Source organism: Podarcis raffonei, chromosome 14, assembly GCF_027172205.1.
Source record: "Podarcis raffonei isolate rPodRaf1 chromosome 14, rPodRaf1.pri, whole genome shotgun sequence".
In the NCBI taxonomy this organism is placed as follows: domain Eukaryota; kingdom Metazoa; phylum Chordata; class Lepidosauria; order Squamata; family Lacertidae; genus Podarcis; species Podarcis raffonei.
In genome coordinates, this window is record NC_070615.1 from 13,724,466 (window position 1) to 13,751,069 (window position 26,604).

At 41.9% G+C, this 26,604-nt stretch overlaps 1 protein-coding gene across 2 annotated transcripts in view; it reads right to left on the reverse strand.

The window, feature by feature from the left end:
- Positions 1-818: 818 nt before the first annotated feature.
- SECISBP2L (SECIS binding protein 2 like) overlaps positions 819-26,604 on the reverse strand; it is a 39,388-nt gene continuing 13,602 nt past the window's right edge. Inside the window, exons 4-18 of one of the 2 annotated variants that reach the window (XM_053365816.1) lie at positions 24,348-24,483; positions 22,524-22,747; positions 22,411-22,435; positions 21,753-21,868; positions 21,329-21,460; positions 20,201-20,284; positions 19,299-19,466; positions 18,360-18,501; positions 16,511-16,680; positions 15,179-15,305; positions 13,826-13,988; positions 11,106-11,326; positions 9,786-9,940; positions 6,101-6,317; positions 819-4,726 (exon numbers count right to left, since the gene is read on the reverse strand). In XM_053365816.1, coding sequence (XP_053221791.1) covers positions 4,059-4,726; positions 6,101-6,317; positions 9,786-9,940; positions 11,106-11,326; positions 13,826-13,988; positions 15,179-15,305; positions 16,511-16,680; positions 18,360-18,501; positions 19,299-19,466; positions 20,201-20,284; positions 21,329-21,460; positions 21,753-21,868; positions 22,411-22,435; positions 22,524-22,747; positions 24,348-24,483 — 2,748 coding nt within the window. In that variant the 3' untranslated portion in view covers positions 819-4,058. The remainder of the gene's footprint in view (positions 4,727-6,100; positions 6,318-9,785; positions 9,941-11,105; positions 11,327-13,825; positions 13,989-15,178; positions 15,306-16,510; positions 16,681-18,359; positions 18,502-19,298; positions 19,467-20,200; positions 20,285-21,328; positions 21,461-21,752; positions 21,869-22,410; positions 22,436-22,523; positions 22,748-24,347; positions 24,484-26,604) is intronic. The other variant, XM_053365815.1, reaches the window with a different exon arrangement.

Genomic DNA, 26,604 nt, shown 5'->3' on the forward strand with positions numbered 1-26,604 from the left:
ACTTTCCTGATGCCCAATGTCACCACAGATGGAACACTTTTCAATAAAAGTTGGCCTACACGCTCTTGCTGCAATAATAGAAAAATGTACGGTAACCAAGAGCAGAAAAATCAAAGTGGTGCATATACATGTGCAAATCAGCCCAATGATACACAACAAGCAGTATTTCATCATGCCCGAGGCAGTTTTTCATCCAGAGGAAGCGGAATAGTTCTTGCATTCATGCAATAACTGCATAAGCTTAATTTGTTTATTCACTTAAGTAAAAATTAAAAACTTGAGTGGCTTACAAATTTCCTCACAGGAAGAGGAAGCTTGGCTGCAGGCCCTTCAGTTAATGACCTGAAGGGAGTATGACTTTGCAGCATTTGAACTTGAATATGCTGTACATTCAGTAACCTACAACTATATCCACTCCTTGCTAACATCCTTTCAGTTTATGGCTAAAAGAGAGGCTATTTCTAACTCATGAGCAGGCAATCTACAACACAGATATTGCATATGGAGGACATTTGTAGTACAGCTAGAAGAAACAACTGCTAGGATGGTCACTTCTGCGTGTCTTCCATGCCTATGTTAACTCCTTCCTAGCTTAGTAGACTAGTGAAAACTGAGGGCAGAGGCAGTACGTACTATATGCAAAAATATTTTGGAGTTGTGGCACACTGGCCAGCACGGCCCATTTTAGCCACCACAGTTGAATTTAGGGAGCTGGGAAAACCAATTCCCCTTCAAAAATGAGTTTTTACATGATAATGTTGACACAGAGAATTGAGAGCAACCATTAACAGCTTGGTGAAAAAAAGCACACCACACCATTACTTTTTTATAATCATTTTTATTCATTATGGAAGAACCCCCACTAGTATTTACATAGTGCAAAAAGCTGTTATTACTCAAAAAGGTATGGTAGACAGAACAATTATCCTTCGTAAAAGAAAAAACAGACAGAACCTGTTCATGAAGTAATTTCATAATGATTTTCTATTTTAAACCCACGTTCTGTTACTACAAATGTAAAGGTATCAAAGATTAACAGACATTACTTTATTATAGTCTTTTAAAAATACATTAACCATATATTAACATTAATTGGGCTGTGCCATTAAGTTGATTTTTTAAAAGTGTTAATTGTTTTAAGTTTAGACATTTTCTTACTGTTTCTGCTGGGCAGGTCTGGGTATATAAAGCTGTACAATTTCCATTTATGGCTTTGCAACTTTTAAAAAAAGTCTTCCTATTGAATTAGTGATTAAAATCTGGTAACTTCACTGAATAACTTGATTAGTTGGCACATCACACACACAAAATATTATGACAATTTCAGCAAATAGCAGCTTTTCAAACAATACTTTTTGCTCCATGCTATTAAAATTTAACAACTTCCAGTTGAAGAACTGGACTCAACTATACTGTGTACATCCACCCACCCAATTAACATTCCAAGGTATCTCTCCCTGTGTTGTACTGAGTTCAAAATTCACACAAGTGCATTAATCAAAAGGACCTTTTCTTCCATGTTAAAAATAGCAGAATGCCACACCACACCAGTCACTGATCAAGCTTCTAGTCTGTAAATACAGTTTGAAATTTAATCCAGAGAAGAGAGGGAATAAGTTAAATGGGGTTTACTGGCTACCATAAACTTGAAAGAATTAAGCATTGCATTAGCAGCCTACAAACCCCAAAATCTTGTTTGGCCTGCCAAAGGCTCAAGTGCAATAGCTCACCAGGCATTCCATTTTCCAGGGTAAGCTAATTTTCATCCAAATACTGGAGTGTTTAATACTTCATCACATAGTCACTTCAAACAAAGGAAGGTCTAGCCCATTGTGCACTTTCCCCACCCTGCAACCCTCATCTCCTTCCACAAATTCTGGTAAAATTTGCTAAACAAGTTTTTAAAAGAGCACAGATATTTGCTGAACATGTCCTAAATTTGAACCTACTTATGAAAGCAGAAACACCATTTGACCGTGCGTAAGAATCTACTTTTTATGCCAATATAGAAATTGTGCTACTTAAAAAACCCAAACAAACAGGAACTATCGTGGCACTGAAAGATAAGGTAACTCATCAAAAGGAACAGAATGTGGATGTTCATTACAGAAGATGACAGAATCACATACACCTCATTATACTACCACCAGAAAAAACCTTATTAAATACAAGCTAACATAACCTCACAAGCATACAAACACAGAGATATTCCATTTCCACATGGAGGCTCAGCTGCCACTTTTCAGGATGAACATTTTTTTATTTTATTTTTAAAGGGTGGCTTCCTTACACTCATGTCTTGTTTGCACTGAGATTTGCTGCAATTTTTGGACAGGCAATTTTGCATCTGGTAGCGAACTGGGAAGAATGCCTTGACTGAATTTGAAACCAACAGCTGAAAAAGTGGAAACACTTAATGTACTTTACTTTTAAGTATATTACCATAGGATGAAGCAGGTTCTGAAAAAGAGACGAACCTTTTTAAAAAGGTACCTAATATGAGTTACTAGCACTTAGAGGGGCCAGGGGGAGGGGGCTACTCGCATCCTGTGACAGCCAAACTCCAAGACTTTTTCTGTCTAACATGTGCTGAGCCATATATTCCAAAGAGCTTCTTGCACAAATACTCAAACTGGCTTATTCTGCTACATTCCATGAAGGACAATATGAGATTTTAAGACACTGTATCAGATTTTTGACTGTACAATATAATAAGCTAGTTATGAAAATGCTGAAACTATTGGTCCCAATAATTAAGTGAACAACCTAACTGTGAAATACTTCAATAATCGCTGGAAGTCCATGTTTTCATAAAGCATATCTTTTTGCACTACCAATGAGTATACAACCCTTCTACATTCACCATTAATGGATTTCTTTTTTCCATGCAGCTTATCTGGGTACAATTCGATGTTCTGCAATGGGCAAAAGTTTGATGCAGAGCATGCAGAAGTTAGACAAGCCTTTTGTTTTTTTTATGTTAACAGCAAAGCAGCCTGACTTTCTCCCACTAAACCAACTGATTTCCCACCAACCCAACTAAATTCTGCCTGCTCACTATTATGAACTCCTGCTGTTACATAAGAGCTCACCTCATCAACAAGAACCAACTTTTATGACTGACCCCAACTTTTATGACTGATCCCAAGCTAAAAACATAAGAGGTGATCAAGAGCATCGCATGCACAAATTTCCCCTCTTTTACCCGAATAAATCGAGCCTCAATGGCCCACCTTGCTTTCTGCTGAATGATCAATATCCAATTCAGTGTCTGCATTTACATAGCATTTATAAATTTATATTAGCATTCCTGAGATAAGTGAAAACTGCAAACAGTAAAGTTAACAAAACCCAACAAGGAAAAGTAGCTGTGATTAATGGGTCCCCTTGTGACAGTCCTATAGGCACAGTGACAATGATAGTGAATCGAAATGGAAATAAGATTTCTCTTTCCGAAGGTGCCTTGCCAAATTGTTTTAGATGGTTATAACCAGCATTTCAAGAGTATATTTCTGAGACGAATATCCTGAGGCCAGTAAGAAGAGGTTTGAAGTTAAGTTACTGACTAATATGCATCTTTCTAACTCTTATCAGCAAGGATAAAAGCCCCTGGAAAGATTAATTCTGGCCCAAATTCTGGTACACGAAGATGTGGTCAAATAATTTCAAGATAATAGAATGACAAAGCAAATATTGGTCACTACTGCCAGGCTAGAAAGTGTAAGAACTTTTAAGTTATAGTTTGAGAATAATTTTGCATAAAAATGGTCATTTGCAAATAGTTTTCTCATACAAAAAGATGCCTACTGACAGTTTCAACACACATAATCTGTTCTGAGGAAGATATAAATAGTCATTACACACATGCACATACACGCTAGCTCTTAATGGAAAAAGTTATAAAGACAGCTACAAAAAATATTTATGTTGTGAATTAAATATGCATATTAAACGTTACACAGTGCAAAATGCTGAGATGAAGCACACAAAGCAATGGCTGAAATCCTTACAACAGTTAGTTTTTAAAATATTAATGTTTCCTGAGTTTGTGCTCGAGTTTATGGTATATAGTTTGAGTCCGTAAGCTTCGTCTCCAGGGAACTGCAGACTGAAGGCTTCTGCTGGGCTTTACTTGCATGCTTATCCATTGTCCATTCCTCGCTGTCGACGACCGAATCCACTTGCTCGGGAGTTTCGGCTTCTTCCTCCTCACCACTTTGCTCAACATTCTCATCCTCTGCACTGCTAAGGCTCTTCCCAAGCTGAAGTGTTTCCATAGTCCGCTGAGTCTCTGAGACCCAAGATTCAATTCTGCTGTTGAGTTGAACTTCTTCAGATATAGGTTCGTGGGTGTAGTCATCGTCCTCTTCCTCATCCTCATCCTCCTCTTCTTCAAGCATTCCTGGGACAAGGGTACTGGTTGTACTGGTCATGGAGGAGTTCAAAATATCCCTGCAACTGCCATCCAAAGATCCTGTATCTGTGCTTTGCTGCGAGGCCCATTCCAGGTTGTCATCTGGTTTGGGTTCTTCCTTGCCACCACCAAGTGCTTTCCCATGAATTGTGACTGCAACAACCCCAACAGATGCTAGAGACAGCTGCTTATTAGCAACAGCCTTACTGCTGTCGGGCTTTTCTGGAGCAGCAACCTTACAAGAGGCTTCTCTTTCGTTTTCAGACGTTTCCAATCCATCCGATGTTTCCACCATGTTCCTCCAATTTGTTTCTGGGGAGGGGAAGAAATGCAGAAAAGATTGGGAATAGTTGACACGCAGAAAGAGGTGTGGTTTTGTTCTTTTTTAACCCAGTTGTTACACACACACATACACACTTTCCACTCACCCTCACACAAAAACAAAGTGCAATTTTAGAACTTTTCTCAGGGGGTATCAGAGAAAAGGTTCCCCCCCCTCCAATTCAGTTATATCAATCTTGGGGTAAGGTAGGGTGGGGAAGAGAGAATGGCAAAAAACAGAAATTGCAGTCAGATGTGTTGCCATGAGAAGGAAGTATAGAACACAGGTTAGGTTCTATGCACCACTGCTAGCTGCTTAACATTAACACTGTAGAATATTGGGGTGCATGCAGGCTTCCAGTTAAATGCTTTAAAGTTGTTTAAGAATCAATTAAATGAAAAACAGCTCTCTGTAGAAAACCAAGCTTTGGTGTTCTGTCTGTCTGTCTGTCTGTCTGTCTGTCTCTCTCTCTCTCTCTGTGTGTGTGTGTGTGTGTGAGAGAGAGAGAGAGAGAGAGAGAGAGAGAGAGAGAGATGAAAAAGTCATTCTAAGTAGTGTTCCAGTGAACAGAACAGTGTCTGGGAGTTCCCAGGTTTGATCCTCGTACCTGCAGGAAGGACTGGGAGAGAATCCTGCTGGAAATCCCCATGAGCTGCTGCCAGTCAGTGTAGACAATACTGAGTTGGAGGGACCAATTATCTGATTCAATATAAGGCAGATTCCTATGTTCCTAATTTTATTTAAACCCAGGTGGGCTTTACCACTCAATTCAATGCATTTTGCTCAAAACAACTAGTATGGAGCTTCTAGAGAAGAACATACGTTCGGGTAATGAGTTGAGGCCTATTTCACAGGGCTGCATTACTTTGGAGTAAGGGGTTTTTCTTTTCAGTCAGTCACATCAAACAAACTTACATTTACAGGAATATCCACATCTATGGCTGGGTTGAGTGTAGAGACCATCTAGTTTATCATCCTGCTTGCAAGGTGTCATCCCGCACATGTTGATTCACTTCCACATCAAAAAATTAAACCCCTACACACAAATCTTGTCATCCAAACTAGTGTGCCGCAAGAAGAGTGGAGGAGCAAATCGAGCATCTCACACCAGAAGGCAACTCCTGTTTAGTCAGACAATCCAGGTGCCTCAATTCGGAGTGTGAGGCTACAAAAAACGAGGCAAAAACCCCCCAAAGCCACTAGCCAATCTGCCACAGGGGCAGAAAACCCCCCAAAATTTGCTTCATGATCATAAAATAAGCAGATCATCAACATTAAAGGAAGGGGGAAAGGAAAGAAGTTGACAGATAACTCACTCTCAGTATGATTTTGCTACATAAGCATTGTTTTGAAAATGCACTCACCGTACTCTTTCTCATTCACTTCTGAAATGGGCTCTGAAATAACACTGCAGAATGAAATTGCACTTGCTGCAGAAGGATTCCGAGAATGCCCCATGTGGTGGGGCACCTTCTTAATGTTCTTCAAGGCCTCTTCCTGCTCCTGCTCCATTGCTGCAACCATGTCCCGATAGGCTTTCCTAGCCTCCTCTGTCAGTGACACCAATTTGTTGAAGAGGTTCTAAAAGACAAAGACCCCAGCAAGAGATAAAGGCTACCCCAAGAGACCACCCTGTTATCTGCATCTCTTTATTGGAAGGTCCCCTGCTTTCAAGGCAGGACACTCTAGTGTCGCAAGTTGTCTTGAAACAAGGCATTGCATTATAATACAGGTGCCTAAGGAATCTGAGGAGGGAAACCAATGAGCCTCTCATTCTGCGACCCAAAGACTGTACCATGGTAGTTCAGAAGGAGATAGTTGAAACAGTAGTAACCTTACCTACTGATAGCCTCAAGTTTATAGATCCACAGGGAAAGAACTGCACACTGGCTAGAGGCATAGACAATGGTCTTTGAGGGATGTTTGAGGAATCTGATTTCTCGGAATGCTGATACAAACCGACACTAACATGTGGAATGGAACAGAATTATAGTCTGGATTTTGCTCTTTTGTATCCCAAGATTTGGGTTTGTCAGTCACCCAAAATGTAATAAAATGCATTACAAATGTAATTTAGAATTAAGTGGGAGGTATTCAGGTAAGGTTTACTCAGAGTACAACCAATGAAATTAATGGACCTAAACTTAGGTCAGGTTCATTAATTTAAATGGGTCTACTCTGAGTAAACTTTAGCTGAATATCATCCATATTTAGACATGCATTTGCTGAGATAAACTAAGTTTACACACTCTCTCTCAAATTGCAGCTTAATGCAGAAACAGAATGGTGTACCGACCTCCCCGCTGCACCAAGGATTCCCTGCCCGAGCTGCTTCAGGTCGTGGCGGATATGCTCCTGGAGACACCTAGCTTGGTTGTCCTGGGGGATTTTAACATCCATGCCGACACGACCTTACAAGGGGCCGCTCGGGACTTCGTGGAAAGCATGGCCTCCATGGGGCTGTCCCTGAATAAGTTTGGCCCAACTCATAGCCACGGACATGCCTTAGACTTGGTGTTTACCTCTACGGATGTTGGTGATCCGACACTAACTAAAAGCGAAACAAAAGAAGTGCCATGGTCAGATCACTTCCTGGTGCAACTGGACTTCTCCGCGACCCTTCCCCTCTCACTTGTGGGGTGCCTCAGGGTTCCGTCCTCTCCCCCATGCTTTTTAATATCTATATGAAGCCGCTGGGAGAGATCATCAGGGGGGTTGGGCTGGGTGTTCATCAGTATGCAGATGACACCCAGCTCTACCTCTCCTTTAGATCAGAACCAGTGAAGGTCCTGTGTGAGTGCCTGGAGGCGGTTGGAGGATGGATGGCGGCTAACAGATTGAGGTTGAATCCTGACAAGACAGAAGTACTGTTTTTGGGGGACAGGGGGCGGACGGGTGTGGGGGATTCCCTGGTCCTGAATGGGGTAACTGTGCCCCTGAAGGACCAGGTGCGCAGCCTGGGAGTCATTTTGGACACACAGTTGTCCTTGGAGGCACAGGTTAATTCTGTGTCCAGGGCAGCTGTCTACCAGCTCCACCTGGTACGCAGGCTGAGACCCTATCTGCCTGCGGACTGTCTCGCCAGAGTGGTGCATGCTCTGGTTATCTCCCGCTTGGACTACTGCAATGCGCTCTACATGGGGCTACCTTTGAAGGTGACCCAGAAGCTACATCTAATCCAGAATGCGGCAGCTAGAGTAGTGACTGGGAGTGGCCACCGGGACCATATAACACCGGTTCTGAGAGATCTGCATTGGCTCCCAGTACGTTTCTGAGAACAATTCAATGTGTTGGTGCTGACCTTTAAAGCCCTAAATGGCCTCGGTCCTGTATACCTGAAGGAGCGTCTCCACCCCCATCGTTCAGCCCGGACACTGAGATCCAGTGCCGAGGGCCTTCTGGCAGTTCCCTCATTGCTAGAAGTAAGGTTACAGGGAACCAGGCAGAGGGCCTTCTTGGTAGTGGCACCTGCCCTGTGGAACGTCCTCCCAGCAGATGTCAAGGCAATAAACAACTATTTTACTTTTAAAAGACAACTGAAGGCAGCCCTCTTTAGGGAAGTTTTTAATGTCTAATGCTGTATTGTTTTTAATATTCAGTTGGAAGCCGCCCAGAGTGGCTGGGGAAACCCAGCCAGATGGGCGGGGTATAAATAATAAATTATTATTATTAATTATTATTATTATTAAATTACCATGGACTGGAATTCATCCCTAGATCCTAGCCACATAAGTGTATCACTTGGCTGAAGAAATTCATTATAGTGATAGCAAAAAAGCATTCTAGTTCTGCACCAGCTAAAATTCTACATGCCAACTAAAATTAGGCATGGCAATAAAATGTAGATCAAATAAGATCCTTTGATTACAGTGGTGCCTCGCAAGACGAAATTAATCCGTTCCGCGAGTCTCTTCGTCTTGCGTTTTTTTCGTCTTGCGAAGCATGGCTATTAGCGGCTTAGCGGCTATTAGCGGCTTAGCGGCTTTAAGAAAAAGGAAACAAACTTGCAAGAACTCGGAAGACGTTTCGTCTTGCGAAGCAAGCCCATAGGGAAATTCGTCTTGCGGAACGACTCAAAAAACGGAAAACCCTTTCGTCTAGCGAGTTTTTCGTCTTGCGAGGCATTCGTCTTGCGGGGCACCACTGTACATCTAAATTATAAAGGCTAGTTTGAAAATGGGGGGGGGCAGGGGTATGCGTGTTCCACTGCATGGTGTAGCTTAGTGCAAAATGGAAGCATCATTTTACTTAACAGAGCACTCCCTAGTGAATATGACACTTACGTTTTGTAAAAACATTGTGAGCCACTTTCCTTAATATTTAATGAAGATGAGATTTCTGGCTCTCACTCCAATTTCTCTTCCAATTAAGAGGAAAAAAGACACACATTTAATATCGGATATGGCCCATATTCACGTGTCAAAAATGGGTAAGTGCTTTTAGTGTATTTTTAGCCCGCTGCTTTTCCAGGCTCATTTCCTGTCATTCTTTGAAATTCTGTGAAGGAACCAATCAGATTTCTGCAAGAGTGCTCATCTGAAAGCAGGAGCCTGACACTACTCTCATGGTTCTTGTGTATCGCATTTGATGGGCAGGCAGCCCTCTTCACGTTTTGGGATGCATGGACGTGTGCGAAGAGGAGGATTTGGTCTGGGTTACTTCAAAGATGTGGAGAACGCAACACATACAAAGCTCAGTAATGGGGTATGTGGCACAGGTCAGGCACCATTATGAATACAGTGGTACCTCGGGTTAAGTACTTAATTCATTCCGGAGGTCCGTTCTTAACCTGAAACTGTTCTTAACCTGAAGCACCACTTTAGCTAATGGGGCCTCCTGCTGCCGCCGCGCCGCCGAAACACGATTTCTGTTCTCATCCTGAAGCAAAGTTCTTAACCTGAAGCACTATTTCTGGGTTAGCGGAGTCTGTAACCTGAAGCGTATGTAACCTGAAGTGCATGTAACCCAAGGTACCACTGTAATCTTAGGAACTCATTGAAACAGAAAGAATTCACACCATAGTGGCAGAGTTGATTTATATGCTCTTACCTCAGCACCTGAATAATTGAAGATTCCAACCACACTAACAGGAACTAGCTTGTTCACACAACGACCAAGAGCTTTACGACCCAGGGCAAAGACAAAGGGGATTTCTTGTTCTCGTGCCATGGCTATTACGTTGTACAGAGCTTCGTCCAGTCCACCTTGGTACATGCCGGGAGAACAACATAAGATTAAAATGTGAAGAACTTCCTCATAACTAGTTTAAAGTCTGCTAACTTTACATCAATAATCAAATGCTTAGGTCCAACTACACATTTCCAACCAATTAAAACTATACCAATGCAGCACATACAGCACAGGATGATGAACTATAAAAACCTTTTACACATTCTGCATTTTAGGCAAAGAGCTAAGATTTAATAGCACACCAAAAAAAAAACACCACAAAATGTGGATGTCACAAAAACCCGCAGCACACAGGCACATGAGTCAGGAAGTTGGTACTGGCTGCAGCTCAAAATTCAGTCATATAATTAAATATAATTTGCCAGTTTTAAGATGCTACATACGTACGGATAAAATGAAGGCTAAATTGCTACTTTAAGCCAACTTATTTTTATCAGTAAGACAAGGTTCTAAAGAAAAAGTCTAAAGGCCTTAGACAGGAAGTTCAATTAAAATATAAAGCCCTTGTTAGGACAATGCCAAGCCAAATTGCAAATGGGCAGATGTGTGGGCTTCCACAGAGATGTCGCACTGAACTTGTACTGGCTTAACGTATTGTCTGAACCAGACCAATTTTGGTTACAGCTTGTGGTTTTGTCTGGAGTGCGCTAAACCATGAGCCCAAGTTCAAACATCATGCTAAGGCGGACTATGCCTTTGTGCAGCAGCAGAACAACTGGAGGAGAGAAGCAAAGCAGCCATGATCTCCTCTCCGGAAGCCCACACATGGACTTATTTTGTGCTAAGCCAGTTTTGGCTTTACGCTATGTGTGAGCCAGGTTGCAATCCCTCCTCCTGTGCAAGTAGAAAGTGCATAAAAAGTGTGTGCATGTCATGACATCCGCTCGTGTCTTCTCTCCACAACCCCTGCCCCATCGGCAGGCTCTGCGCCACACAAAATCATTCTGCATTCCTCTGCAGTGGCTTCTCAAGGGGTGAAAGGAGCTGTAGGAGGAAAGGGAGACAGAAAAGCCCCAGCGTGCACATGGTACTCTGCACACAGCTCTTTGAAAGCCCCTCAGTGCCCTGCATAATAAAAAACAGCATAGGCAAAAAGAAAAAAAATGATTCCGTGTTGAAGCAGAGAACCAGACCGAAGCTGTTAAGAGCAGGTGGTCCATCAGAGATAATCATTAATACCTTTTGACTGGATTTTCTCACAGTTTGGAGAAATGATTACACACTTGATCTTGTTTAACTTCATGTGTTTGGTAACCTCGCGCAAACCCATCACAAGCCTTCTCTTTGCTTTTGCTCTCATGGGGTCCTTTTGGTAAATTCGTTCTTGGAAGCTGACAAGCTCTTGTAACAGGAGGGTCACACACTCATCTATTTCTTTGCTTAGAACTTGATTACAGTACCTGTAAAGTCAGAAGGGATACAATAAGACAAAGTTCAAGAAGGCCAAACTGCTTTCACTATCCTTTCCTCAAGGGTTTTAACACTTTTCTGAAGTCCTTTAGCTCATCCCTCTATATGAGAGAAGAGCTCGTGTTAAAATACCCAGGTACTTTAATCTGCCAAGTAGCCCAAAGCTATATATATATATATATTTTTAATCATTGCATGTACAACACACCTATCTTTCAATGAGCTTATGGTGGTGTACATGGTTCTCCCCTTCATCATTTTCTTTTCTTTCACCAACTGTGTGAGGTAGGCTAGGCCAAGAGATCATGCCTGTCTCAGGGAGCTTCATGGGCAAATCCAGATTTGAACCCTGGTCTTCCACTTAAAGATCACTTTAAAGCCTTTCTATCTGCACTGCAAGTAGAGGGCTTATTTTCAGCTGGAAAAAGCTCAACAGCTTTGGGTGGGTGCTCCCCTTAAAAACCTCAGCAAGTTTCACCACCTCTTTTTTTATAGAAAAAAAGCCCTGGCAAGTAGTGTACCTCTGTGTTACTTAAGCTCCAATCACAGCTTATGAATGTTTAAAAAGCAATTTCAAGCCACCACATTCGCTCTTTGGTCAGCCTTGTATTTGTCACCTGGTAGCCACAGGAAATAAGGAACTGCAAGCAAGTTAATGATGACCAAGCACTCCATTTCTCCTTTTGACTCCACACAAAAGTAGAGTGGAGAAAGAACTGAGCCACCAGCAGGGTAATAAAGTATTTTGGAGGTTAGTATCTTCCTTGAGGTTATTTACAAGGTTGCCTTAAATGCAGGCCTTCCATACTTTTTCCACGTCACTTGAAAATAGTTTTGCTCATTTTGTTTTTCAGTGGCAAGATGACTTCAAGCACCTGAGAACATGTACAAATGTAATTTACAAGTGCCGTGTGAAAGGGCAAAATATCACAGGAATCCAGGAATAGCTGGTGAGCCAACTGGACCCTCTTCTTCAGTGATGGAGCTCTGGTCTCTGTTACCTGTGCTTGGTAATTTGAAATATCACATATGACTGGCTTTTGAACGCTATCCAGAAGTTGCAGCTGGTGCAAATTCCTGCTGCATATCTGCTGGACCATGAAGAATGAATACCTCTTATCTTAGCACAACTGCCTTGAGCTAATTGTTTCCAAGCCCAAATTATGGTGCTGGTTTTAAAGCCATTATCAGGGCAGGACCTTCATACTTTAGAGAGGGCTTTAAATCAGAAGGACAGACCACACCGTATGCCCCATCCTTTTCTAAGGTGAGGTTAGGGAAGATGCTGGAAAGGACATTTTCTTCCACACAAGGTCTGCCTGGCCACTGTATTTTGGGCTGCTGAAGCATTCCTTTTTAAAAGAGCTTTTCATTGAACATATTTAGGTTTATCTTGATCTTTTGTGGCATATTTGCCATCTTTAATATTTATGTCTACAACTTTGTGTAATTTTAGAATCATTGTTTTTATTTTGTCAGTTATTCCGAATTTCAAACTAGCAGAGAATGTGGCACAGAAGTTTCTGATACAAGCCTCCTAAACTAAAAGATCTCCCAAAAAAATCTATCCTAAAATCATTTAGAGAACCAAATATTGGTATCTAGAATACCAAAACCTAGTATCACTCAAAGTGACCCCAGGAACTCAAACAGAAAGGTAAAGCAAATTCATGTGGTCCGTCACAAGGGGTAATTTACAAAATCCTCTCTCATCAGGATTGGCTAAGAATACAGTGGTACCTCGCAAGACGAATGCCTCGCAAGACGGAAAACTCGCAAGACAAAAGGGTTTTTGGGTTTTTGAGTTGCTTCGCAAGACGATTTTCCCTATGGGCTTGCTTCGCAAGACGGAAACGTCTTGCAAGTTTGTTTCCTTTTTCTTAAAACCGTTAATACAGTTGCGACTTGACTTCGAGGAGCAACTCATAGCACGCGGTGTGGTAGCCTTTTTTGAGGTTTTTGAAGACTTTGGTGATTTTTGAAGCTTTTCCAAAACTTTTCCGAAACCGTGCTTCGCAAGACAAAAAAAAATCGCAACACGAAAAAACTCGCGGAACGAATTAATTTCGTCTTGCGAGGCACCACTGTACCTATTTTGTCATCTCTTCCAGTTATGACTTGACTAAGCTATCTAAATATATTTGGGCTGCAGATACCTTCTCTCCTGTCTATGATACACTATGCATAGCATAGCTGGAATTTATTTAAGTGCAACTGTCATGCTTTGCAGCATGGGCTGAACTTGGGCTTTTTTTGGGGTCCATTAAACTCTGTGGGGTAGCTCAGTTGGTACAGCATAAGGCTCTTACTCTCAAGGTCATGGGTTTGAGCCCCACACTGGGCGAAAAGATTCCTGCATTCCAAGGAGCTGGACTAGATGAACCTCATGACCCCTTCCAACTCTACAATTCTATTATTCTACTTACATTGTAATACACATTTTATTAGACAAGTGATGCAGAAGGTTAGTTTTTAAAAACAGCTCTTACTCTCGGAATCTCTTGCTATGAATCTTCGTGATGGTTGAAGAAGCCATGGGGCTACCTATTCCTGAACTGGCAGGTGAGCCTTGGGATACTGGAGTCATGCAGTAAGGAGAATTTTGGCTTGCCGGAGAGAGTGAGGTGTCACTCGGCACACTCAAGCCGGTTTCTGTAACAGGAAAATAATAAAGTCAAAAACAGCACCTGTGTGGATCACTGGAACATATCATTCCTTCACGCCACCATGACACTTTCAAAAGAACCCAACACCGTAAACCAGACTAGCCAATAGTATGATCTGACAGATCCAGCTTTTGTGCATCAAAACAATGGTGCACTGACACCATGTGGTTGCTGTGCTAGTTTTTTTTGTTTTGTTTTGTTTTCAGTTGGGGGGGGAAATATTAAACTACAGCTAGTAAATTTTTAAAACTTATAGGCTGAGATGTTGAGGCTGCCAAGTCATGGACTATGTTACTATAGAGCAGGCTTCCTCAACCTCAGCCCTCTAGATGTTTCTGGCCTACAACTCCCATGATCCCTAGCTAGTAGGACCAGTGGTCAGGGATGATGGGAACTGTAGTCTCAAAAAAATATCTGGAGGGCCGAGGTTGAGGAAGCCTGCTGTAGAGGCTCTTCAGCTGCCTATCCACAGAATCCTACTGCTCTTGAAAGGCTAAAATAGCTTCTGGAGTGACATTTCATTTACAATTTAGATTAAAAACATGCACAAAGCTTTGGACCCTTCTGGTCCAAATTCCTAAGTAAAACAATACATTGGTGCCCCGCAAGACGAATGCCTTGCAAGACGAAAAACTCGCTAAACAAAAGGGTTTTCCGTTTTTTGAGTCGTTCCGCAAGACGAATTTCCCTATGGGCTTGCTTCGCAAGATGAAACGTCTTGCGAGTTCTTGCAAGTTTGTTTCCTTTTTCTTAAAGCCGCTAAGCCGTTAATAGCCGCTAATAGCCGTGCTTCGCAAGACAAGAAAACTGCAAGACGAAGAGACTCGCGGAACGGATTAATTTCGTCTTGCGAGGCACCACTGTAATCAAAGGATCTTATTTGATCTACATTTTATTGCCATGCCTAATTTTAGTTGGCATGTAGAATTTTAGCTGGTGCAGAACTAGAACGCTTTTTTGCTATCACTATAATGAATTTCTTCAGCCAAGTGATACACTTATGTGGCTAGGATCTAGGGATGATCTAGGCAAGACACAGAGCTCCTGATTTAGTAACTCTACTTAAAATTACAAACAAACAAAATGTTCAAGGGCACACACATGCACACAGGGAATACTGTAAAGTATATTACTGTATCTAGACAGATATTTCAGTTCAATCTTTAGAGTTCTGACCTTCTTGAGATGCTACATCTTCTGACTGATTTGGAGTCAGATTCACCTCTTGTTCTTCATTAGCTCCCAGAAGGGTATGATCTACAGATAAGCGTCCCTTTTTTTCTTCTCTTTCTTTCAAGATAATCTGGGGGGTGGGGTGGAGAGGCAGTTTAGGATAATGTGAGCAATGCTAATTTCTTCTACAAATTAATAAGCTTGCTGCTTTGTAGAAAAAGGGATAGCAAATTTAATGTGGATCTTTTGTTTGTAAGTGCAAGTCATTTTTCAGAAGTGGGTGGATGTTCTGAACAACGAAGGGACAGCAGGAAAAAATTGTATTTTTTATAAACACCACGAGAAAGGAAAATTACCCGTGTCAAAAGAAAATTAGGAAACAATGTAAAAGTTGGGAATATATTATAATATACAATACAATAAGATTAGTATCATATACATAATCAAATATTCTAAAACAAAATAGTTCTTTAAAAGAAAAGATTAACCACATTATTTATAAAATTATATCCTTATTGCAAACCAGAGAATAATAAATCTAACTGCCAATATTTAGGGCAAATAGCGATTTCAATTGCCAGATGATTTTAAATCTTGCTGTCCTCCTCAGAGGCACATGCAATCTTTTATTTCAAGAACATGATACTTTATGATTTTGAATTTGAATTTCAGCGTGGGCAAACCCTGGGAATTAACACTGAAATAGATGCCGCAGGGCAAAGAGAAGAACAGCTCATCAAGGGAACTGTGTTTCTGTGAGCAAGGAGACTGTTTTTTGAATCGAGCACTTTTACTGAGGCAGTTTGGATATGTTGGGGATGAAGAAGAAGAAGAAGAAGAAGAAGTAGTAGTAGTAGTAGTAGTAGTAGTAGTAGTTTGGATTTGATATCCCGCCTTTCACTCCCTTTAAGGAATCTCAAAGCGGCTAACATTCTCCTTTCCCTTCCTCCCCCACAACAAACACTCTGTGAGGTGAGTAAGGCTGAGAGACTTCAGAGAAGTGTGACTAGCCCAAGGTCACCCAGCAGCTGCATGTGGAGGAGCGGAGACGCGAACCCGGTTCCCCAGATTACGAGACTACCGCTCTTAACCACTACACCACACTGGCTCTCCAGTGACATGAAATAAGTAACATCAAGGTATTGATTGAGCGGTTGAATTCCTGGGTGCTCTGCTTGTTCCCATCATCTGGGTGGGAGGGGAATAATATGTCATGATCATGAATGGAAACTTATCCTGTCTCCTGCTTTCATTAAAATAAAATAAAAATAATAAGCTGGGCCATTAGGATTCATGATCACCATTTCCAGAGACAACATTCTAGAGACCGCTTACCTTCTTAAGTGCTGTTGGACGCTTCAGCTTTGAGAGCTCCCTTTCTTTTCCTCGTTTCACTTTTGGGGCAGTGGAGTCCAAAGGATTGAGACAACCCACTGACGGCTGTCCTTTAGTTAAGGATTTTCGGCTGGCAGGTTCTTTGGCATGAAAAGGTGCAGCACTGCCAACTGAATGAAATCAAGACAACCATTATTCTAACCCCTACTGCAGAAAGAAAACCAAGATTAGCAATCAGCCCCCCCCCCCGATCAGCTTTTGTTACAAAAGCCTTTTCCTCTCATTGGAAACAAAAACAGACAACAATGACAGGAAAGTTACACAATGGAACGATTCTGCTTCCAGATGGCTTTAAACTAGTATTCGGTTTAGTCTACTGTTTTGCAGGAACACTTTAACTCAGCAAGGAAACAGAAACATGGTATGTCCCTTAAAATTAATAGTATGTTATTTCAATTGTTAGCAGAAAGGAACCTTCCTTTGGCTGGCTTTCAAAGAACTGCACAGCCAGCCTCATACACTCAAGGAGGGTTGCCACACAGAAACCATTTTTGAAATTGCGGAGGCTTGCGTTTTATCCTTGCAACAACACTGTTAGCCAGATTAGGCTGAGTGGAGATTTGAACCATAGCTCCCCCCCACCCCGCCCAAGATCCTAATAGCGCTGTATTATTATGCACTCTATGTGGAGCTACCCTTTTAGGGGATTCAGAAGTGTAAACTAGTGCAGAAAGTAGCTGACAGACTGCCAAGAGGTGCAGCTTATTGAAGCCATGTGATATCAGTTTTATGAGAGAGTTGCACTGACCGAATTGGGCTCAGAAGCATCCAAAGTGTTGCTGTTGACATATAAAGCCCTGAACAACTTGAAATCCAAACACCTGTAGGTGCCTAGGTCCTGAGATGTGAAGAAGCAGCCCTTCTGGAGGTCCTGCCATTTACTGTAGTGCATCAGGCAGTGACTCAATATAAGGCATTTTCTGTGATAGCACCCTGGCTATGGGACTTACTCCCAGCAGAAATATAATTGTAGTCTATATTTTATGAGTTTCCACAGCAGTTGAAAATGTTTCTGTTCACCAAAGCATTTATGGGCAGGTGGTCACTTGTAACAAGGAATTGCTTTCTGCTGCTGGCTTAGCAAGACCTACATTGGCTTCCAGTACGTTTCCGAGCACAATTCAAAGTGTTGGTGCTGACCTTTAAAGCCCTAAACGGCCTCAGCCCAGTATACCTGAAGGAGTGTCTCCACCCACATCGTTCTGCCCAGACACTGAGATCCAGCGCCGAGGGCCTTCTGAAAGTTCCCTCACTGCGAGAAGCGAAGTTACAGGGAACCAGGCAGAGGGCCTTCTCGATAGTGGTGCCAGCCCTGTGGAATACTCTCCCACCAGATGTCAAGGTAATAAAGAACTATCTAATATTTAGAGGACATCTGAAGGCCGCCCTGTTTAGGGAAGTTTTTTATGTATTTTAAATCTTTTGTTGGAAGCCACCCAGAGTGGCTGGGGAAACCCAGTCAGATGGGCGGGATATAAATAATAAATTGTTGTTGTTGTTGTACTGGTTTTAATGCATTATTGTATTCTATACTTTTTTATAACTATAATAAGCCACACTGACATATAATATTACATACGCAAACCAACCTGACTTTATTCCTCACACAGAATGGTACATTTACTGAATAACAAAAATGTACTCCGACCATCCACGACCATTTGGCACACTGGTTGGGACCGATTGCCGCTGCAGTCCAACAGATTTTGGAGGGCCACAGGTTAGCCTTAGGTGGAAAATGGCTGAGAAACGAGTAGCTATAAAAACCAGCCAAGTGAGATGTACCCACCTGTGTAAGAAAGGGGCCTGGTATTTGTGATCTGGCGAGCTTTCATAGCTTGCTGCTGTTTTTCAAGAGCGGCTAGCATATCCCCCAAGTCCAACTGCACAGGTGTTTTGCTCTTCTTTCCAGCTGCTTTTGAAACTGCTTCCTATAATCAGAATAAAAGTAGTACAGTTCACCTCCAGTGACCAGAGGCATAACTTAAACCAGGCATTATAAACTTCCCCATGATCTTGGTCAGGCACCCCCAACCTGCGGCCCTCCAGATGTTTTGGCCTACAACTCCCATGATCCCTAGCTAACAGGACCAGTGGTCAGGGAGATGGGAATTGTAGTCCAAAACATCTGGAGAGCCGAAGGTTGGGGATGCCTGATCTTGGTGTTTAATCTGTTTTCCTGAGGGTGGGGTGCTAGAAGATACCGTTGGTTCAATATAGCAATAATGTTTTTGTGCTTACAAGCAACAGCCAAGGAAGTACATACAAAACCTAGGAGATGTAATTCTAGGAAATATTACAACCTGAACATTCTTCTTGCAAGTGAAGCTGTACAGTGGATGCTCGGGTTGCGAATGTGATCCATGCGGGATGCACATTCGCAACCCGCAGCGCTCGCAACCCACGTCTGCGCACGCACGAGTTGTGATTTGTCGCATCTGCACGTGCGCAAAGCGCGATTTAGCGCTTCTGTGCATACGCGGCCACCGAAACCCAGAAGTAACCCGTTCCGGTACTTCGGGGTTTCAGCAGTCTGCAACCCGAGAAGACGCAACCTGAAGCGGCTGTAACCCGAGGTATGACTGTATGAACTTTTTGGTAAGTTCACCAGGGCTCCTTTGGTGATTATGATTGCTTTGGCGATTGTACCCAGGCTGGAGGCTTCCAGCTGGCTGTCCCTGATTTAAATATGCAGCCAATCATGATTATAACATAAAAAAGAACAGACCTGGAGTTTTCTCTGCTCCATGCTAATTTCTGAATACTCTTGAGCTGTAGCCAGTGCTGCTGCTAGGGCTTTCTTCTTTTGACTTTTTGCCCGTTTAGGAACAGATGTGGTGATTGGAATTGGAGTCTGTACAATATTGATTGGAGAATTTTCAGGTAAACCATCCAACTAGGGTGAACAAGGAGGGAAAGCACAGATTTAAAGGTGTTACAACAGAAAGCATAGCTCATCACAAACTTGCCCAAGTTGACCTTGTTTCTCAAACTACCTCAACTGTATCAGCACACAACTTAGTACACTCATATAGGACTCCCTAAGTGGTCAGAGTGCTTTATTTAAACAGTATCTCAGTTAAGTCTAAGCAATTATTTGATTTGGCAGATGCAGTCCTCTAGCAATGGCTTTTAGGTCACATGTAAAAGGCAACTCATAAATAATCTAGAGACTCAAAATATTACTAGCATGAATGATTTACTCCAGAAAGGCTGGATCTTTTTACTTGCTGCTGGTATATGCACATGGAGGGGGGAGGGAAACAGTACTCTTCTATTTTGCATTAGTTATTCCAATTATTACTCCAGTCATGACTAGAATAACGAGCTATGCAAGGTGCTGAAGCTCCCTCCACACCTCTGGCTTTTGAGATTTCAGCAGACATTGCTCACACTTTCGGGCATATAATCCAAGCCATAAAGGGCTAGAAACATGCTTCCTTCTTTAAAAGCAAATATTCTTATGAAACTGAATTCTGCACCTCGTTCCAGCACATTCTCTTTTTCTCCACCCCCACAGAATAGAAGCATTCACTGCTGCTGCATTATCAATAGTCAATCACAATATCTAGGCAAAGAAAACCAGCTAATTTAAATCAAAATACTATTTACATTATAAAAGCCTCTTACCACTTTAGGGGCATGTTTCAGCTGCATATTACCACCCTTGGAATTTCCATTTTCACTGTTTAACTCTGGAAATTCATCTTCATCCTAAATAAAAATATTGGGAGGATTTGAAATGAATTAAGTTTGCATGGCTCTATCTCTACCAGGCACCAAGGCCTCACTTAAGCCATTAGCAGAAGTTAGCAGATGCCACTCTGCAATGCTTAAAAAAGAATAACCTGCCCAATCATGAGACACTCATCATGCAACAATTAGAGAAGGGAAGATGCTGACAGCAAGATGCTAGGACACACTAAAAAGTGACAACGAAATTTGAAAGGCAAGTTTATATGCTTTCAAAATGAGCATGCTTATTATGTAGGAGACAAAAACAGCCTTCTTTGAACATATTAATAATCCTGGTGTTGGGAACCCGAGGGCCACAGGTCTTCCTGGGCAGTCTTTCAGGGGCCGCCTGATAGTAGAGGGTAGTGCCAGAAGCAGAAAAGGGAAGAGCAACAGATGTCATTTGTACCTTTGTACAATAATTTCCACACTCCCACTCCCCAATCCCTCTTTGTTCGGCATCCAAGCAAGCAAGAAGCTTAATGAGTCCAGTGACACAAGCGAGCCAGGCAAAAATGCTCAAGGAGGAAGCAAGGCCAAAGCGGGAGATAGAGAGACCTGGAGGGTGGCATTCTGCCTTGGGCCCCAAGGTTCCCCATATACTTCAATAATCCATGGTCAAAAATAAAACCAAGGCTCACTCTGAACAAACAGTGTGCTGGTGCATGGAGCTCAGGTTCATGGGTTCAGCTCTGCCTGCCTCCAGGAGAAACAAACCATGAAACTTGGCTTAGGATTATGTGTGAACCAGTAACCACAGGTTGTTCTTCCAAACAAACAGCAAATGGCAAGCGAGGAACAAATCTTGGCTTCTACACATTGTTTGTTTAGAAAGAAAGAAACCACAAGATTTGCAAGTAACACTGAGCAAATCCTTATGGTTTGCTTCTTCCAGAGGCAGACAGGGTGGAGTGGAGCTGACAAAACATGATAAGCCAATTACAAGGCCACCATCGTCCACTCAAAAATTTCAGTGAGGGTTTTGTGTGACAATTACTATGAATGAATGAATAAAAATGTTACCTCAAAATAGAGGGGCTCAGGACTTGGCTCTGTTCTGTTTGACTGGTTTATAGTTATAGGCTTCTGTTGTTTCTTCTGCAAGTTCTGTCTTCTCTCTGACGATGTGCTATGTCCCCTACATCTAAAGGCAGGCTACACGTGCATTAAAAAAAAAACAACCCAAAACATATTATGGACTGGTACTTTTCCCAACTCTATCATGAAATAACTCTTATCATGACTAAACGGTTATAAATCTCATATGCCCTTTAATGATGTCCCCAAATGCCCTCTATAGCACTGAATCAATGTATGGTACAAATCTGCCAGTTTTACCTGCTTTCTACAGTAGCTTTCGTCTTTTAAAGAAACTGATGTACAGGGCTGTACAAACTTAACCTGCAAAACTTACACTGAGTTTAGGGTTTTCATAGTAAAAGGTTACCTGTGAATTAGTACACTGCTCAGGTTGCCGTCCACCTCTTGAGAAAACTGGTGTTCTCTCTATCCAAGGCTTTTTCTGAGTTGCTTGGGAACTGACACTTGCCCAACTGACGGCTCCTGAAATAAACACCGCATACATTTAAGGAAATACTCCATGTATGAAAAACAAAGTGTAAAAAAAATATATCCATTCTCCGACAGTACTGAAAGTTATACATATAAGGAGAGATAGCTAGGTGCAAAATCTAGCTCTGTGTATGTATACCCTGTAAAATTAGTTCCTGTTTTCAGTAGTTTTACCTGTTCTAATGGTTCACATGAGATAATTTTGAATGAAAGTGGCTTGTTATAGCTATTACTCCCATTGTCTGCCAAGTACAACATGTTTTCTTTCTAAACAAACATTTATTTGTTCCTTTACTGTAAGTTACTTGCATTGTGTTAACGTAAGAAGTAAGGAATGCACAATTAAAAATGAAGCCTTATATGCATTTCTTATGGAGCTTAATTTTCACCTCAGGCCTGGCATATGTATCAGACGGAAGGACAATAGAAAAAAAGGTGGTTTATTGATGCTGTTAGGGAGAGAATGTTGGCAAAAACAGCAAAGCTTGAATGCTTGAGATTTTTTGATCTCTCTCTATATATATGAAAGTTACCTGGATGTATTGATGGTTCCATCATCTGAAAATTTTAAAAAAGAAGAGATTTTAAGATTTTGCTTATTTTGTGCCATCTTCATCCCTTTTAAACACTTCAGGCGTTTACCTACATTTGATGCAGCAGATTCTGTGCTCCTTGAGGTCACACCAGCAGCCTGGTTGCTGTGTTTAGGACTGCAATAACCACTGTCACTATCAATGTCTGCTTCGCTAGCCCCTTGCTCACTAGAGGATTCCACAGGGTGGGAGGTTCGCCGCCGCCTGCTTTTTGGTTTCCAGTGCATGGCGCTCACACTCTCTGACAGTGATTTGCTTGCGATCTCTGATGGAAAATCTGCAAGGCAAGGCAAGTGGGATTACTAAGAACCAACAGTGCTTTGGAGCATCCTAGTCTTCTTCCACATACAAGCAGTTAGGAAGAGCTGTCACAATAGTAATAGAATTATCAGGCATTCTAGATAGCTATCTAGAACAACCCATTGCCAGAGAGTTTTGTTACAGGTGTAGATGGCAATAATTTCCCCTTCCTTCTACAGCCTTGGTGCTTGAGTTTCTAAAGTGCAAGATAGGCAATGGATGGTATCTATTTTTTTTTAATTTATATCCACTTTCCCCCTACAATGGGACTCAAGGAGTGTTACACAAACTAAAACAGCACATTTAAAATACAAAATGCTAAAAACAAACAAGAACAGCTGTTGCTATGTTGTGTGGGAAATGTCCCAGATTCTAGTTAATTATGCTTGTTTTTAGGACCCTATTCCTTCTTCCTCATTTTCCATTCCCACTCTGCCCTGGTCAGCATTCTGTGACCATTCAGCATAGTTAGTCTTCACTGGACCATTTTTGGACTTGGACAGCTAGACTGAAAGTAGTAATATACTGTCAGTTGTGATTATGTTCATAAGACAATGTTCTGAGAAAATAACTGAATAAAATTTGACTTAAAAAGACAGAAATATTAGTGGCAAAGAAGGGAGATACAACACCTGAATGATGCCTAATAGCCAATGTGGAGGATTCCCTGGTCCTGAATGGGGTAATTGTGCCCCTGAAGGACCAGGTGCGCAGCCTGGGAGTCATTTTGGACTCACAGCTGTCCATGGAGGCACAGGTCAAATCTGTGTCCAGGGCAGCTGTTTACCAGCTCCATCTGGTACGTAGGCTGAGACCCTATCTGCCTGCGGACTGTCTCGCCAGAGTGGTGCATGCTCTGGTTATCTCCCGCTTGGACTACTGCAATGCACTCTACGTGGGGCTACCTTTGAAGGTGACTCGGAAACTACAACTAATCCAGAATGCGGCAGCTAGACTGGTGACTGGGGGCGGCCGCCGAGACCATATAACACCGGTCTTGAAAGACCTACATTGGCTCTCAGTACGTTTCCGAGCACAATTCAAAGTGTTGGTGCTGACCTTTAAAGCCCTAAACGGCCTCGGTCCAGTATACCTGAAGGAGCGTCTCCACCCCCATCATTCTGCCCGGAGGCTGAGGTCCAGCGCCGAGGGCCTTCTGGCGGTTCCCTCATTGCGAGAAGCAAAGCTACAGGGAACCAGGCAGAGGGCCTTCTCGGTAGTGGCGCCCGCCCTGTGGAACGCCCTTCCAGCAGATGTCAAAGCGATAAACAACTACCTGACATTCAGAAGACAGGGAAGTTTTTAACGTGTGATATTTTACTGTATTTTTGGTTTTTATGGAAGCCGCCCAGAGTGGCTGGGGAGGCCCAGCCAGATGGGCGGGGTATAAATAATAAATTATTATTATTATTGTTATTATAATGTAAACTTGCCCAGGAGCCAAGGCAGATTAAGCATATCATCTCAGAATGGGAGGAACACCCAATACTTCCATCACAGATATTCCTATATAAGCTTTGTACAGGGACCTTTTCAGGTACAAGGAAATTTCATTTAAGCATAGAATATTACTGTACCTGTTTGCTGACAAGCATCCACCAAGAGTACAATTTTAGGTCTGCTCTCAGGGCCCGACGCACTGGTCTCTTTCTGGATAGCAACACTTTTCACTGGAGGCCTTTTGCTTTTTATGTGTATCTGTGGAGGCTGTTGCTGTTTAAAATGATTAGCCAAGGTAAGAGATTTATTTTGTAAGCCAGTGGACTTGGTTTAAGAAAGACAATTTTCATAGAAAATAACCACAGAAGATTATTGAATATTATCCGCAAACATTTGGAAACTAACCTTAGATCAATCAGCACTTTAACAAAAAATCAACGTATGTTCCATACAAAACAATGAATAAATAATGAGTACCAAGTACAGTCCATTGTTTAAAGATCTTTCATATTTTGCTAAGCAGCTTTCATCTATCTGTACTGATAACTAATAAACTACGATTTCTACATTAGGTACATTCACACTTCTGATGTTCCAGCTACTGCAACGTGTTTGGAACCCAAGCCTAGCATGTCAAGCTGCTGAAATTCTGACATTTCAGTAACAGTGCTTTACTGAAGTATAACTGTTGATGTGATTTTTAAAAATGTATTGAGAACCTTTTGGTAGGTGTCCAAGTATGATAATTAAGAACTGGACATAGTCCAGAATTCTATCATTCTTGGAAGTATGGAAGACAGTATTAAGGGTAACTCAAATGGATAAATTAACTGCTTTTAATACATCTTAAGCAGAGGTTAGGCAGCACTTAAACACTATTAATTCCTTTTGGAATTAATTTGCCAAAAGCAGCAATTTACTATTATGGTGGCTTTTAAGAGTTTTTAAAAATATTACATCCGTATGGCTGCCTGTGTTTTTTTAAGAACTGTCATTTAACACATTTAAAAATAAAATTTCAAAAGCAAGTACAGTGGTACCTCTGGATATGCACACCTCTGGTTGTGTATCTTTCGGGTTACGCACGCGGCAAACCCGGAAGTATTTTTCCAGGTTTCATCGCGCGCACATGCACAGAAGCGCTCTACCGTGTTGTGCGCATGTGCAGAACAGGTACCTTCAGTTGCGAATTCCTCGGGATCTAACCGGAGCTCCGGAATGGATCCCGTGCGCAACCAGAGGTACCACTGTACATAAATATGACACCTATTCATGTTTGCATGGATGTGAGCTAGAGGTATTCATGATTTTCATGAAGGGAGGGTAAAGGCTTTTAAAATGTATCGAGTTCAACACTACAATCTTACCACAGCACTTCAGAAACACCAAAAATGAAATTAGGCTGATACTGCACCACTTTTTAAAAAATAAAACAGTGAGCATTACATTACTCTAGGCAACAGATGTGTACATTGTGGTTACAATCTTGCCTCCTACTGCACATGTGTAAAACATACTGAATTCAACAGGACCTGTATGCACTAGATATAGCAAAATATATTTTTTAGATAGTTTATTTTGCCATCAGAATATGGTGGTCACTGAGCTAAGGATGTCCTTTATTTTTTTCAAACTGCTTTATCCTCAAATCCTAAGCAGGTAACAATAAAAAGGAATTATTTTATCTTTCAGCAAGCTCATTTTATATGGAGTACTTGTTTTAACTTTTGTTAGTTTTGATACCTGTATCAGATAAAAAAAATGATATATGTGTGTCTACATGTGAAAAGGTCTTGAATCAGCAACACACAACACCTAGGCTTGGGCTTTTGTGCATGCCCAATTGCATAAACCAGGCATGGCCAAACCTGGCCCTCCAGCTGTTTTGGGACAACAACTCCCATGATCCCTAGCTAACAGGACCAGGGGTCAGGGATTATGGGAACTGTAGTCCCAAAACAACTGGAGGGTCAAGTTTGGCCATGCCTGGCATAAGCAGACCGAGGAAGGGAACAAGTGAGAGGTTGTGCTCTATGCTGCCCCAATACGGCATGCAGAATTCAAAAAAAGTTTATTCTCTGTACAAAAATATTTTCTAGATTTTTCTATTTCTGGTGTAAAATATTTTTTAATAGGATTTTCATTTCCAGTATAGTGTTTTACAACAATGATATGGATACAGTCAAACCCTGGTTGTCGAATGTAATCCGTTCCAGAAGCCCGTTCAGCTTCCGAAATGTTCAACAACCAAGGCGCGGCTTCCAACTGGCTGCAGGAGCTTCCTGCACTCAAGAGGAAGCTGCGTCAGACGTTCGGCTTCAGAAAAACGTTCGCAAACCGGAGCATTTACTTCCGGGTTTTTGGCATTCGGGAGCCAAAGCGTTCCAAAACAGA